This window comes from Melospiza melodia, chromosome 2, assembly GCF_035770615.1.
Source record: "Melospiza melodia melodia isolate bMelMel2 chromosome 2, bMelMel2.pri, whole genome shotgun sequence".
In the NCBI taxonomy this organism is placed as follows: domain Eukaryota; kingdom Metazoa; phylum Chordata; class Aves; order Passeriformes; family Passerellidae; genus Melospiza; species Melospiza melodia.
Window position 1 is genome coordinate 19,487,781 of NC_086195.1, and position 16,903 is coordinate 19,504,683.

The window sequence follows — 16,903 nt, forward strand, 5'->3', positions numbered from 1 at the left end:
TGACAGATCACTTGGTCCAGCATTTTGTCCCTTTGTTCACCATTATGTGTTTAAAACCTAAAACACTAGCAATTCATCAATCAGGGCCTGACACAAAGTGGGTACAGCCTCCAGATTCATTTACTGAACTGGGAGCACCTTCAAATTAAAATGTCTGCATGACTGGTTTTTCAGAAAAAGCAGTTTTCAAGGTTCATAGTTGCTAAGCAGTATCATAGACAATAGCTTAATATGCTTGATTTTTTTCCCTAGGATGCTGATGAAGAAAGAATATCTTTAACACTAAGTCCGCCAAAATTACTTCAGTATAAGAAAATGTCTAAACTACATCCAGGAACATTTGAAAAGAGTCCTTTTCAGCTGCTGTAAGATGATTATGATGACAGGCACTGTCACTGAGCTCCCTTTTACACTTGCATTTAGCTCTGAGGATGCAGAGTAGGAAAAGTGGTTCCATGACATACACAGAGTCAAATGGGAGTGACAGAATCCTCATTCATTTCACAATGATGGTGAGGAAGGTCAGTATTGATTAAATTCATGTTAGCACTTAAAATGCAACATGCAGCCTAAAATCCTGGAGGGTTCCTTCTCTCCACTCTTGTGGCAATACACTATTAAACCGTAAATTCTACAGCAGAATTGAAAGAATCCTCTAGATCCTCTTGATGAAAACTTGCTGTGACATTAACATGCCAAAGAAAGAGTTATTTCAGAGATGTTTTTGAGTCATTTCTCTTAAACAGAAAATAGAGCCAACAAGAAATAAAAGCCCTTAATGAATTTCACCTTTCTCATTTCTTGCTTTGCAATATAGGTATTTTTAGTGGAATTCCAGAGGATATCAAATACTGATTTATGCTGTTATAGTTGCAAGGAATGGACTACCTAGCCTAATTTAGCAACCTAGAAGTCAGGTTTCTACTTAAAAATACTTTTTTGTTCTTCTTCTTTAGTCAATAAAGCTTTCTGCAACAGGCTAGCTTTTCCAAAACAAGTATTTCAGATGGATTACACTCCTCAGATGCCAATTTCTCCTGGATGGCAGCCTGGATAACTATTTTAATTAAAGTGTGAACAAAGTACCACTGCCATGCCACTACTCACTGGTTTATGGAGTAAGCAGTACACTTGTGTGTCACTTAAAATACCTTTCTAAATGAAAAGACAGTTTACATATGTTGGGATCCTTGTAGACTAATGCCTACTCGGTGCAATCTAAGAAAAACAAGTTATTCATGATATAGGAGTTGCCTATGAACAGCTAATAAGGCAAATTACTTGTTAGATGTTTGTTTCAAAAAAAAAAAGGTTGGTTAAGCTGATTCTTAAACAGATAAAAATGTAACATTAACCAATGATAATGAGATACATGAACTTCTGAGCAACCAATTAATTGATATCATACACTCATATACCTTCTAATATGTCAGCATTGCATTGTTGCTCACCGTCATATAAGGAAAAATTGCTCCATTGTGCTATGACCTCAATGGTATCTCAAAATACTTACTGTTAAGTATGTGTGAAAAGCTATAACTCACAGAATCCATATCAGCAGCAAAATAAATCCAACATAAATAGCTCCTGATAAATTTTGGACTGACTGCACTTCAAATACATCCTTTGTATTCTGTTCGCTTGCTACTTGCCTTGACTTGAAGCTTACATTTAGAAAAGTGATCTTGTTTCTTCCTCTTTTTTGAAGTTCTGTAACTGTCTGTCTTGAATGGCATTCATCTTGACCACAACCTCAAGTGACTTCCATAAAACTGACCTCTCTTTGCAAGAGAAACTATAAACATGACTTCTGAGTTTGCGTTGGAAATAGCTCAGGAGAACAAAATATGGTGCAAAAGCCATTGAACAGCACCCAGAAATAATGAGTCCAAATGCATTTTGTCTGCAAACCAAACCTGATTCATATTTCTGCAACCCTGGCTTTCAAAGGACAACTTGAACACTAATTAAGTGTTGCCAGTAAAGCAGAGCCTAAAGAACTCAATGGATCAGAATGACCTACAGGGGATATTTATAATGAATGTCCCTGATAATCTCCAGACCTAAGACTTCCTAGGATACAAGAGTGTCACTCATTCTTAAAAAACAAAACAAAATCTCTCACCAGGTTCCTGCTCAGTACCCCCTGGAGTCAGCAGAAGTGGCTATAACAGTTTTCTACTTAAGGAAGATTATTTTCAGTAATGAATGCTTTGAAAACCCACACATAATTAAAATATTACAATGTTATAAAAAGCCAATAGGAAAATTTCTGTATTATGCATTGCCTTTAACTTCTTGAATTTGCTGTAGTAAAACCAGTATAAAAAAAGGGACTTTCTTGAAAAACTAGTCTATCTGTTTCTTATCCAGTAGGAGTAACAGTTAGACAATGAATTTGGAGCTGATAGGAAAAGGGCTGAAGAAAAAAAAATTATCTAAAAGAAATTACTCTCATTTATTTTGTGGGCAATTTAGAAATAAAGCTAATTTATTGGTTAGGGATATGCGTTTTCCTAACAAAAAAAAAAATATTTTATTGACATTTTTCAGTTACCCTTTTTGGTGGAATTTTTAATTTTTAATATTTTTTGAAAGTTTTGAATTATTTTTAAAAGATAGACTTTTTAAAGAAAGCAGAAATTGCCTCATCCTTTTCTTTTTCTTCAAGCTCATAACTCTTTTCACAAGTTAATTTTCTGACAGTGTTTTATTGGAAAACAAATATTGTGTTTCATTAAAAACTCAGTTTAACATTCAAGGTTGACTTAACATCTAACATTTATGTGTATTTTGCTTGGAAGTTTTGGCTTCCATAATCCTGGTGAAGTTTGAAGAGAAACCCAAGAGAAACTGAGAAGCTGTACCTGGTCAGGCAGGGATGGGGTTTGCAAAGCTCAGTGAGCACTAAAACTTATCCAGGATGGATGAAGGATAAAAAAAAGGGTCTCTACAACCATAATAGCAGTGAAAGCCAAGGGAAGTACAAACTTACTGCTAAATTGAGTGGGTATCCTGATGAAGGATACTGAACAAGCTCAGATGTTTGATGCTTTCTTGGCTTTGGCCTTTAGTGGCAAGGTCTGCTATCCTGGTCCCTGAGCTCAGTGACAGAATTTAGGGAACGGAGGCAGACAAAGGCTGAATTAGGGATTGCTTAGGTAAAGTGACATTCACAAGTCCATGGGCCAAGATGGGATGCATCTAAAGCTGATAAAGAAGTTGGCCAATGTTGTTTTGAAAGGCCACTGGTTAGGAACTGAAACATCTACCCAGTGTGGTTGTGAAATCGCCATATTTTGAGATATTAAAGACTTGATTAGGCAAGTGCTGAGCAGCCACATCTAACTTTGACACTACCTGGCCTGGAGCAAGAGGTTAGACTGGATAACCTCCAGAAGCCTCCTCTCAGTTCTTCTGTGCTTTTGTGATTTTGCCCATTGTGTAACCCATGCATTTAAAACACCTTCAATACTGATCACTGCAGGAAAACAAGATTTCAAAACTTTTCCCATGCATATTGAAAAATACAGATGCATTGAAAAGTTGTAAATGTATCTAGCCCATATGAAAACCTTCAGTTATACAGAAGAGATTCACTATTTTATTGGTGTAAAGAATTGCCTCTGCTGTGGTGTCAGGACTGCTCATTGACAGTGTCTAGTCATTCCAGGCATGCCCACCAGCATGAAAAGAAAGCTGTTTTTTCAAATGCTGTAACATACAACCCCAGTATATTTCACTTATAAATTTCATCAAAGAATGAATTTCTGTCAAAATCCCAACAGCGGACAGGTTTTGAGAGCAGAGGTAGAATTACAGTATAAGAAAAGAATCACCTAAAGCTTTCCCTGGAACAAAACAACACTTAATTTGACATTACTTATGTAGTCAGTGTAATTGGGAAGGGTGACATTCTAATTGAGTATCTCATTTGAGCGCAGACAGAGAATCAACTATACAATCAATTAAGTTTGTCTCAGGTCTAATCAGTCTATTTTCCTTGCTGTTATTACTACATATTGCTAGAAGCAGAAAATGAGACAGAGAACCTAACTTTGCTTAATATCAAAGAATCAGGGAAAGAATGAAGAAGACAATATTACTGCTTTACTGAGAAACAAAGACCTCTGAAATGAGTACAAGACTATTTTTGAGGCTTATACCAGTAGTCTACACAGAGCACAAGACAGAACTTTATTAGGAGCAGGACAGTTCTTTCAGTTTGAGGACACTTCATTTAAACACTGAAATAATTCATCATTCTTCATTATAACTAAAGCAAAATTATTTTCTCTTTTCTCAGCCATTGGAAGGCAAGACTTGCTGTACTACTGAATGACTGCACAAGGCAATAAGTCACTGGGTTTGTAGTTTAAGTGACAGGACATCCACTACCTGACAAGGTCGATGACTCTCTCCCTTGGAGCAGTGCTGACTGGCTCATCATTAATCATTATGATCTGATCCCCTGGTATAAGCTTTCCTTCAGAGGGGCCGCCTGCAGACAAATGAAGAAAGAAAAAAAAGAGCACAGGTTAGCAGCCCATTGTAAACACACAGATACTGTTGTTCATATACTACAAGTGTGTTTTTTCTTCAGCTAATGACATTTTTACACTATTTCTGACGTTACCAGTACTCCCTCACCAGGAAAATCTTGCAAGCTAGTGGTTTAGAAGCATCTACTGAAGTTCCTCAAGTTCTAGACCTGTATCTAACCACCTAAACTAAGGGCTTAGTGTTCTGAAGGGCCAGAAGGACCCATAAGCCGTGGACTTATGCACCCTTTAAGGTGTGATCAACCGTATTTTAATCATCCTTGATCAATGTTTGTCTGATATTTTGTAAGACCACCTTGAGAAGGATTTTTTTTCTTGTAAAAAAATGATCCTGTTTATCTACTCTTAAGAACAGGAAGTCTTTTCCCATGGTAAATATACCAGATCTTCCTGGTTGCAATACATTGTTTCCTGTCCCAGGCAAAGAACGCCAGAGAACATCTTATTCCTCTCTCCTATGAAAAATCACTCACATATTTGAATGTCATTCACAGGTCTCTCCTATGATTTTTCTGTTCTAGGCAAAGCAGACCTGTTTTCTTCAGTTGGAGACAGAAAGTTTTTATACTCCAGCTGCTTGAATCTCTTTTCTGCTGGATTCCTACCACTTGATGAACACGGGTACATCCAAAAGCATTGACGCTTTCTGTTAGACATGAATATTTAGCCTTAGTCTGAATAGACAATCAGTCATTTATATGTCTATGTGGTTTGGATTCTGGCACTACTGAAATGCACATTGAGTGCATTGTATTTTATAAAATGCACACATTACTTTGTTTCTCAGCACATTTACATGCCCAGAAGTTGATGTAACATCACAGTTCCTATTGTAGAGATATATCCTCTCTAGTCTTTGTCTTTACACTCTGCAGTGATGATACATAAAAAACCAAATAATATTACCATTATGAAGATAGAGTCTAAAAATAAAATGTTTCAGCATCAAAACCAATTCATTGAACAACTGAGCTAATGCTGATCCTTTCCTGTTTGCTTTGAAAACTTTACTCCACTTCCATATCCCACATAAATGGATACAAATCCATGTATGAGAATGTTGTCCTGAGCTCATATTTCCTCCTATTCACTTGGAACAGAACATAGTAAACACTATTTCCAAATTTTAACATAAAACTACATTAATAATGCCAAGCTGAGAGAAATGAGCTGTCTGAATCTGGTTCAAATATTAGTTACACTGCTCACTTCATGTGAAAGCAATACAAATGTAATCAATGCACACACGTTGGTAAATGACATCAGAACTCCACAGAGTCGATTTTGCCTCTCTCTGCTCTGCTCTCTGTGGGGGTTCTGGAGAACATTTCGAACAGGAGCAAAGTCAAATCCCTGCCCTTGGCTGCAATTTTACATAACAGCTGGACTTTTGAGCATAGAGAGCAGGAGCCTGTGATTTGGGAAACAGATTATCCCAGGGCTGGTTTCTTATAACTTCAAAGAGATCACAATCCTCACTAATTTTCACTGCAGGTAAGATGTTTGGGGATATCTTTTGACCTGGCTTTTAACCATATAGTTATACAGATGCATTCATTAAAGAAAAAAAATCCAGCAGTAACATCCTCTTTTTCAGAAAGAGATATTGTTTTTAGAAAACTAGCTTTCTTTGGGAAGGCGATGGTGAGAATGAAAAATATGCAAGTTTTAATCTCAGAACTCAACATACCTCTTGAAAATGCTGATTCAATGGTAATGAAGATGACAGCAAACCAATGTAAAGATACCAGGGAGAAGACCTTCTTTCCTTGAATGAAATGGGTTAACTTTTTCAAGCAAACAATAGTAATGGCTCTAAGCAATAACTCCAAACTGGCTTTTTGCCAGTACATTTATGTGATGTTCAAAAATGAGTGTGAAGAAGGAAACCACTGGGTAAAACAAGGCTAAAAATCATATCTAGTATTTGTGATTACTTTGCCTGCCTGAATATTTCAACAGTTCTCAAATTTGTAGTTGCATTTCATCTTAGTAGCCTAAATCAAAGTTTTCTTCTGGGGTCAGTTGGGGAAAACATACCTGGTGTTACTGAGCGTACAACAACTGGCTTTTCACTACCAGCCACAAACCCAAATCCTAGCACAGGATCCCTCCTCATTTCCACTTTCCGAGGGGCTGGAGGGGTTATTTGGCAGCTCTCTATTCGAGGGTCTTCAAATGTGGCTGATTGTGTCATGTGACTGTGAAAAAAAATAAAAGATGGAAAAAGGAAAAAAATCATTAAAACATGGTTTTGTGGTATCTACTTGAGCCAAGCAATTTGTGCAACGATATGAGATGAATATCTGAAACGTTCTCACTAGAGGAACTAAAGCACCAACTTAATAACTTTCTATTAGATTTTCTTATGCATTAAGTAATAATGCTGCTGACAGGTCTCAAATAATAATCAATAGTATCAGGCTTTAAAGAGGTCTCTTTTTGACAGCACACATTTAATCATATCCCATATATGAAAGAAAAACAACCTGATAATAAAGCCTTTGTCATCTGCGCTTGAATTTTTCACCCTTCAATTTTTAGAAGGGAAAAATAATAGTAGTGACCAGCTCATAACATAAAACCCAACAATTAGAGTCTGTCAGACTTTTTAAAAAGAGAACACACATTTTAATTTGGGGATCTAACATGTTAAGCAAGTTTCTGAACTGAATCCTCTCCCTTCCTGTGGCATCCATAACAGCTCAATATTTGCTATTTGGATAAACTATCTGAAACCACTTTAAAATGTTTCAGGGCACAAACAAACAAAAAAAAATCAAGAAAATATAGTTATGTGGCATTTCTAAAAGTTTTATTTTGCTTTCTTCTACATGTTATGACAAAGCCTATTTATTGTACCTAGAAGAAAAAATTCTCATGGCTGGAGGGAAAGATCTTGAGTTTTCAAGTAGAAAATAGAAAGGATGAAAGCTATCCAACGTCCCATATCCATGAAATAGGTAACAGCTTAAAAGCATAAAGATACTAAATTAACATTAATAAACACTGAAACATGGCTGATGCTGTACACAGTCAGAACCAAAACATACTTTGCATTTTCCACCCAGTGGTTGGAGTCCACACTGAATCACAGCTACCAACTCCCAGTGCCAATCAGACAGACAAAGAGACCACTCCAGTGTCATACCCCAAACACCATCCATTGAACTCATGTGCTTCAGGATACCAAACCACCACTGCAGGCAACAAGCAATATCTGGTCAGCACAGTATAAAGATTTCAGGTCATGGCATCAACTCGTTGCAGTCCTGAGAGACCTCAGATAATATTTGTTTTAAGTTGCCTGGCCAAGAGTTAACTCTTTTTTTGCCTTCAAGAGACTGTAAGTCTGCAAGTGCTGAATGACTCTAGCTCATGGTAAATAGACAAGTGGGGGAAGCCAAGTTCCAGCCCCATCTGCAGAGAGGGCACAGGCTCTGAGAAAGGTAACTGACCATGTGCCCAGCCTGAGAACTCTGAAATGCCCATCAAAGAGGCAGATATCCCTACAGCACTAGGCAGTATCATCCATTGGTGTCCTCATGAGTAATTAGCAATATGAAAGTCAAGTATTGGATAATTTTACATATAACATAAACTGAGAGTTAAGGGACATACTGTGCAACCAGCATTGTTGCTCTCACCACCTGTCCCTTTTCCATCTGTGAACACAACACCCTGAAGAACTCCAAACTGGCAGTCCATAAGGAGAAAGGTATCATTCAGAGATCTGTTTTCAGCATCAATGACACGCAAAAACTTCTCTGATCTTTCCCCAGCAGATACACCTTGGGCATGACATCAATTTACTTTCTCTCCATGGTCTGCTTCATTACTGATACACAGAAGAGCAGCAAAATCTCAGTAAACTCTCAGTGGGAGTCTATTTCTGTTACTGGATTTTTCTAGGGCTTTTCTTCAAAGAAGCTTTCTCTCCCTATGACTAGATTCAGTCTGCCTAAGAGTAACATGCTGTCTTTTTATGCATATGATCAGAGGCAGCAGAAACTACTTCCTTACAAAAATAAGAGAGCAAGAGAATATCTCTGTGCTCTCTTAATATATGCATAAGGTGAGGTCAGCAAAGAAAGTACTTGTTTTTTACCAGCTAGAGCATCACATCTGATACTTCATTATCTTCCTCCTCCTCCTGCTCCTCCAGCTTTTGTCAGTTTATTTTAGATAACATTCTATTTTCTTTTTCCAATGAACTGTTAGAAAACCTAGATCATTATACACAGACCCTTTAAGAAATCTATCTTCAAGACGTCCCAGGTATCTCCTCTCCATAAATTCGTATTTGTGGTTTGTGCTTCTAGATATTCAAACACTTTTTCTTTCTAATGAGACAATTTCTGAGGTGTCACTGGTGTCTAAAAAACTATCTATTTCAACTTGAGAGCTTTGTTTTGGTAGAGAAGACAAAACTCTGCATTTTTTACCTCTCTTTGATGACAGCCCCACTTTCCACAAAGTTAAGATAATCTATTTAATAATTTTTTCCTAATAGCTGTTTCCATTTTGGGGGCACTACAAGCCCAAACAGAAAGTGCCTTCTGTCCCAAAGAGAAAACACCATATTTACAAGCAATATGAAAATACTGCTTGAGCCTTTGAAAACTACTTCCATTGTACTACTACATTGTACTTCCTCTGTCTTCTAACACTTTTGCAATCTGTTTTAAAAAGGAAAAGCCTCAAAACAGCCTCAAAAGCCCCCAACAAACAGCAGCACTTCACATAACAAATTCTAAGAGCAGGCAGAGATTTGCTTAAGAGAGCAGCCCTGCTCCTGGAAGCTCCAGCCCTTGCCTTGGCTGGTGCTGAGGATCTGCAGCAGCACAGCATCAGTTATTCAAAGCCTAAGCAAGAGGATCAGCCAGGAGCAGTCCATCATGATTCTGAGAGGCACAGCAGACACTATTGATTTTTAAGGTTATCCACCTTGGAATACATCAACTAAAAAGACTGCAGCTCACACTTCCACAGCTTGCTGCATCAGATATTCTTGTGCCATTCAGTATGTTGGGGGTGTACTTCAAGAGAGTAGCAAGATGTATAAATATGATCCCAGAAGAGATCAGATGAATGCTCAAAGCTTTTTGTGATGGTACATTGACAAACCTGCTTCCTCCTGTGGTTAGTTCATTATTGAGATGCCAGTTGTGATACCACAGTTCAGGACTAATTTGAATTTTGCATTAATCGGAGGTATTTGATCTCTGTCTCAGCTATGAAAAATATTAACTTCTGCAGAATAACTATGCTATGAGTTCTAAACCAGAATCTAATAAGCTTGGACTCAAAAAAGCCACTATGGAGAACCCTACCGAGAATGTCCCTTATACTGTGCAAGATCTTAGAAGAATAACTGCAACACTACAAACTTGCTATTTGCTTCAAACATCTTAAAAAATTATTTATATACATTTATATACAGTTCTTATATCATAGCTAAAGATTTACTTTTCTCAAGGAAAAATGGGAGAAAAGAAAAAGCCTAAGATTTTAAATAGGAACTGTTCTTTCCATGTACACAAAGTCAAGCTGTCCTTAAATTGCCTTTTCAAAGAGACACTTCTTTCCTCCCATTTTCAAGCTGAGATTAGTCTCTGCTTTGCAAAAGGCCATCTTCTCTGATGCACTCATGTTGTCAGCAGTGGGAGACTGCTGCCATATAAAGGACAAAAATTCTTTGGGAATTTCTTGAACAGAGATTTTATATACCAGACCCTTCTGAGAGATAAACTACCAGCTATGGAAAATCATAGCAGAAGTGCAATCATAAGCACTTACTCTCAAAAACCCTCTGTGGAAACTGGTCTAGCCAATATAGAAGGTAACAGGGGAAATGAGAGAGGAGGCATCTGAGCGAGCATGCAGCAGCACAGAGCAGAATAGAGACATTGCAGGGTGGCATAAAATTCATGCTCACACTTGCCCACAAAGGGGCCTACAGTGAGCAAATGAGGAAGAAAATTAGGAAAGAAAAACACCCTGGGGAGCACTGATCAGCTGCATCAGGCAGCTAGCACCTGCAAACACAATTCAGAAGCTCAGGACATTATGAGGAGCCTAATTTAACATTTGCATATCCAAATTCATGCTTGGCTTAGTCAGAGGTATAGTTTAAGATTGACACTTTGAATCTTCACATAATTAGCTTCAAAGTTATTAACTTGGTAATATTTTCCATGGAAACCTTCCTAGCATTGTCCTTATGTAAATTAGAGGCTGAATAATCCAAGAAATATATAAACAAAGACTGCAATCCAGAGCTTGATTTAATAATGCTTAATAGTAATTAAAAGCAAAGTGTCTGAGTACAATGCTTTTTAGCCTTTGCATTTTGATATGTCATTCCCTGACATGTCAGAAGGTTTTTTTGACAAAAAATGGAGTTTTCATTTCCACAGAAAAATGCTTAGAGCTTTAACTCTTCTAAGAAACTGAAAACTATGGTATGAACCAGCGATCCTAATATGATAAACATTATTTTAGAAATAAGTAACAACCAGAACAACTTTAGCTCCATTCTGCAAAGACTTCCAAAAAGAAAGCAGAAAAAGCAATACCTCAAACTGAGTTGAATACAGCTGCACACCCACAAACTCTAAAACAACTATAATCAATCAGCTGTTGCATCATATTTGGACAGGGTGGAGACATGCTGCTTTCAGGTATCTCATTTCATATTTCCCTATTAAAGTTTGTTTCAATTACTTCACAGGTTAACACCAGCTTGCAATTTGGGGGTGTTTGCTTTTAAATAGTTACGGTATTTCTGCTATACAGATCGATTTACCTAAAAAAATAGACTCTTTTTCACTTGAGACACAGCAGGTGTAAACTTGGTCAATGACAGAGAAGAGTCTGTGGAAATGTCAAATCACTCACAGACTGATGAGTGGAAGTGGGCAAGGAGGATGGAGATAAGGACTTTTTACCAAAGGTTGAATTCAGAAATAACAAATCCACTTCAAATTGTTGAGCACTGTTAAAATCCTGTCTCATTAATTTGGAGGAGGTGGAGGATCTGCTTTGTTGATTGCAGTTGTGATTTTCAACAAGATCTGTGCAAGTTAAGGACACTGAACAAACTTTCATTTGCAATTATCTGAGTCCCTGCCATGAGTCTCTGCCCATCCTGCCCCAAAATAACCTCTTGATATTCTATGAACTCTGTGATACTCAGAGTCTTGGGCTCTGCACTCAAAATTTCCTGGGAGTGGGAAAAGCTATTGTAGCAACACAAGGAAGTAGATTTAATTCTCATTCAATCACTGTTCTTCAGGAATTAGCACTAAGTGAAATGGCTTGAGACAGATTTATGGAAACTGATAACATGAGCGTATTCTGTATTTTCCTGCTTGATAATTTGGAAAGACGACCAAAATAACAATGACAGTTAAAAGAGAACTGTCATAGAGATGAAGAAATATGCAAACCCTCCAGAAAATGAAAAACTCATCTTCGTTAATTTAGCTTAACTAGTAGCTAAATATGAAAAATAATTTCCTTCCTTCCTTTCTTCCTGGAACCTCTCAGTATATCCCAAGTTAATTTATTTTCTCTAAGAAATCCCCCAAGAATTATTAAGAACTAGGACACAAGTGTCAAAACCATGCATCAACTGCCTTTTACTTGAAAATGATATTTCAAGAAAAAAGTGCACAAGTAGTTATTACATTGCTCAGTAGAACTGCTGCTCCTACAGAGAATCTGGTGCCTTGACAAACTCTTTTTTGCTCCATTTTGCAGGAAACCAGAAAATCACTCAAAGCTCTAGAATTTTTTTAGAGATATTCAACAGACAAAAATTTTCTTTTCGGTGGTTAAAAAAGGACTCAACTTTTAACACTTCAAGAAAACATTCCCTCTGTTTTCACTGTTTTTTTTGTGCAGGTGTGTATACCAAGAATTCAGTATCACAGCCACAAAATGCAACTGGGGCTATTTATCAGATGTTTTTGTTTCTTTCTAGGACTACTTTTTTTTTGCCCCAGTATCAATTTTTTTTTTTTTTTTAAAGCTTCTTCAACAGTTAAATCCTCTAAAGTCAGGTCATTTTATAACACCCTAGAAAATGTTTGGCATATGCCATCTGGATGAACATATGGTAAAAATGTAATTAGAATGAAAAAGGTTTGCTGGTTTCAGAAGAAGCTGGTGACAGCTTTTTTGATAAAATTGGATACAGGGAAATCTGACACGTAAAAAAATTTCAAAATCCACTCTTCCACTGTTGGGCATGATCTGCAATCTAAAGCAAGGCAAAGTCAACCAAAATTGCACTGAATAAAACTGACATGAATACAAATTCAGAGAGCTAAAAAGATTTATGCTCAACTTTAGTCAGGCATTGGGGAAAACACACTGAAAATATAATTCATAATGACAATTAGGACTCATGTTATTACATGTGTAAAATGTGAATACTTCTGCATTCTGCCTTATTCTATATAGGAATGTCATATATAGGGAAGAAAAAAACCCAAACTTCTGTAGTTGAATCCCACAAAGACATGGAAATAAGCCTCAAGCCCCAGCTGCCAACTAGCAGTTGCTTGCTTTGAGTATTGTATCTACAGATTGCTAGAGAAATTCTCTTTTTAAATTATTCTTCTCTCAGGATAGCCACAAAAATATCAAAGGCTCTGTTCATTATGAACCTTGGATTTCCTGCCTTTTGTATTAGGACAGGACTTTACAGGCACATGCCAAATAGCAGAAATTGCACAGAAACATCTCAGTGAAAATTGGTGGAGAAAGGACCACCCAAATGCTGGAACTGCCTCCCCTGGAAGCTGAGCATGATGCCAGCCCTGACTCACTGCCCAAAATGCACAGCCAACAGGGGTGTGCCATGACAACTAAGTCTGAACTGCAGCCATGGACACGTGGCAGTAATGCACATGGACAGCCCACCCCCTAACATGCAGTTATGCTCCTGCACTCTGCTGAATGGCACTCTGCACTCAGTTTCTGTCCCAGCAAACTTCTCCCCGCTGGGGGACACCAGGTTCAGCAGAAATACTCTTGGTTTCCAAGCCTGTCATTGACAGAGATCCAGGGGCCCATTCTTGAGCAGGTTTTCACAGCTAAAGGAAGCTCACAAAATACTCATATGTACAAGACTAGACGGATGAAGCTATGGATGAACTGCCTTCCACAAGAAATTCCAGGGCAAGCCCTGGGCTGGAGCTGTGCAGACACAGGGTAATCCAAAATGTGGGAGAGAACAAGCCAGCAGAAATGGCAAGTGGAGAACATTGGCTGGTTTAACCACCAATTGGTCCTTGCCTTTTCCTGGAAAAAAGGTTTACAGATTTACAATGCCCCAAAATCACTGGTATTTCCTTCCTGAAAGAAGCTTTTTCACAGGTCAACTCTTTCATAAGCAGCAAGGGCAGCAGTATAGCACAGAGAGGCAGGATATTTGACCACTTGCCTGGCCCATTTCCTTCAAGAAGGAAACTGTGCAAGATGTTTCTGCTAGAAATCAGAATTAGTGGCTTTCCTCCACAGCAGGAATTTCTTACAAAGTTAGGATTTGAAGTACACCCAGGTTTTATCCCAAGATAAAGCATTTTTCTTAAAGTGATCTTAGCTACTCTGTTTAGAACAGTGAACTACTTTAAGGCCCTTAAGGATGATCTGAAATGTAGCTTTTCATTATCCTCTGCACATGCATCAATAAACCTTGCTGCAACTACAGACATAGAAAAGGAAAAAAAAAAACCCAACCTGCAAATACACAATAAATCCATTTGGGCTGAAAGTGTCCTCTGGAAACCAGAACAAACAACTCCTATTCATCCTGCTTTGGAGATTTCACACTAACCCCATCCAGAGCAATCTGTCAGCCCTGCCTGGCCCAAGTCTGCAACCAAAAGCACAGACCTGTGCTAAGGGCTGCCAGCATTTCCCATCCAGCGAGTAAAAGGAGCTGCCATCTCCAACTCAACATGGACAATTTGTCCAACTGAAATGTTATAAAAAGAACAAGGGAGGAGAAGCAGCATAGAAATTGCTTTTAAGGTGCTGATTAGATTAGGAAAGCTACTAACTAAAAAAATCTCATCTGGTGCAATGCTGGAAGCTTGCTCCAACAATCACATGTCACTCTCTGTGAATACTGAGTGTGGGTAACCTGATGACAGGGTAAGAAGTTGGAATGCAAATTTCATGTGTCCATTGTAACCCCCTGGCAGAGCTGGGCTTGGCATGACCAAATAGCTGAAACACTGAAGCCCCTGCTTTGACTGTTCTGTACCTGCCTAACTCCGGGGAACTCAGTGCTGTTATGAGCTTGTGGAGATCAGCAATTACAGAAGAAGCAAAACCCATTTGTTAATCCTTTGAACTTAATCTTCCTCATTCCTTCAGCAACTGAATGGAGGAGCAGGTTACAGAAATGAATAATCTACTCATTTCCTTCCTTTCCAGTTGCAGTGGAGGGCTCCTGAACAATACGAGCCCTTCTGATGGCACCGTGTCACTCCAGCATTTGCCTCTTGGGCAAAGTGCAGCCTTTCTCAGGGAACGCTGAACATTAGCTGCCAGTGTCAAAACAGGTGAAACACCAGCATATGGGTTAGTTGATAAACAGTGGGTACTCAGTACTGCACCTGCTTAGTTTATCGACAACCAAGTATTTAAATGCTCATGGATATAAACCCTGAGTTTACCTCACTCTGGCCAGTACAGCTCTCTGCACTCAGAAGCAGACTCTGCCTGTTCTGTATGTTCACTTCAAGAAAGGGCAACACAACAACCCAGTTAGAAACATTGAGTTTGTCCAAGTTCAGGGTAACACAGAGGAGCAGCCTATACATCAGTACAACCAGCTGTCTCCAGTTTCCCTTGATGGGTATGAATTCTCTTCACTGGAAATTCCAGCACAGGAAATATCAGGAAGTTACTTTTATAAAGATGTCCAACTCCTGAACTGATACAATGACTGCAAGGGAAACCTTTCATTCTCCAGCTACGAGACAGAAAGGGATCTGCAAGCAACCAAGGGGAACAGAATGAATTTAAAAGATTTTCATAACAGCTCACAAAAGTCCCAAATTCAAACCTTCATGATCTGTAACAAAGTCTTCACAACTAGTCTTCAAAGCAAATCTTCTAGTCCTGTAATTCTGGAGAAGGCCTTCAGGACAGAGAGGAAACAAAGAAACCAACTCTTCCTTTCTCCTTTCTTTTAACAACTACAAATAGAAAGAATTACTCTTCTTGACTGCTGATTTGGGAGCATGCCATTATGACTCCTCAGCAAATGCAAAATGAAAAAGAGAACTTAATTGAAATAAGTTAGAATGACAGATTGCACTGATGGGATGTGAGGCTGCCAGATAGAGCTGTCATGCAAAAATTAAGCATAGGATAGTGAAGGGAGAAAAAAATTAGGTGTGTTTGATCTTTGGATTTTTTTTTCCTGATACATTACTCTCTATACTTCAGCACAAATGGCTGAATTATTTTTCTGGACTTACTTTTACATTCCAAAGTAAGCAGCTAACCTTTCTAAGTGAGAACACTTCTAGTAACCGTAGGCTATTTCATATATCTTAGAAATAGGGGTGCTGCAGATCATAGTGCAGCTTCATTATATTAAAGAAGCTTTTGCTAAAGCCTGTAAGTAATTTCTATTTACCTACTTACCCATGCAAGAAGCTGCCCACTTCCAATCCATTGTGTTTGATAGTATCTATTTAAATATTATTCAAGGCACTATGTGTGGTAACAATGCACAGGAATCATTACCTCCTTCAATTTGTAACTGCCAGCAAGCTTCCTCAAGTGGTGAAGGAGAAATAAGGTAATATACAACATTTCAAAACAGGTGCACTGGAGTTAAACTGGAGTGACAGCTGCTTTAGGGAAGCCTATCAGATAGAAACCCCTTACTTACAGGTGAAGAAAAAGGTCAAACAAAAGTGTCATGTACAGTAACCTTGACACAAAAAAATAAACTACGATGGAAGTTGCAGCCAGGCTGATCAGCACATCAGCTCTCCCTGTTTATCTCAAGAAGTCCCAATTCTCTGAAAACAGTGAAAGCTCTCAGTAATGCAAGCAGTTCATTCCAAACTATGACAATCTTCACTTTGGAGTTTAGAACAATTCTACAGATGGTTTGCTTTCTGTTTAAGCCACAGACATATCACTCTCCTCTGAAATCTAGAGCTGATAAACTCTGCAAAGCCCCATCTCATGAAAAACATAATAAAGGCCTCCAAGGTTTCTTAACTGAGAAAGTACATAAAGCACTTTGGAATGTTGGGGATTTTTTAAGGAAAAACAACACTAGTGCAATTCTGACATTAAAT

At 38.2% G+C, this 16,903-nt stretch overlaps 1 protein-coding gene across 4 annotated transcripts in view; it reads right to left on the reverse strand.

The window, feature by feature from the left end:
• FRMPD4 (FERM and PDZ domain containing 4) overlaps positions 1–16,903 on the reverse strand; it is a 291,048-nt gene that overhangs the window by 56,883 nt on the left and 217,262 nt on the right. For 3 of the 4 annotated variants that reach the window (XM_063183384.1, XM_063183389.1, XM_063147715.1), the window contains exons 3-4: positions 6,603–6,763; positions 4,399–4,501 (exon numbers count right to left, since the gene is read on the reverse strand). In XM_063183384.1, the coding sequence (XP_063039454.1) occupies positions 4,399–4,501; positions 6,603–6,763 (264 nt within the window). The remainder of the gene's footprint in view (positions 1–4,398; positions 4,502–6,602; positions 6,764–16,903) is intronic. The other variant, XM_063183398.1, reaches the window with a different exon arrangement.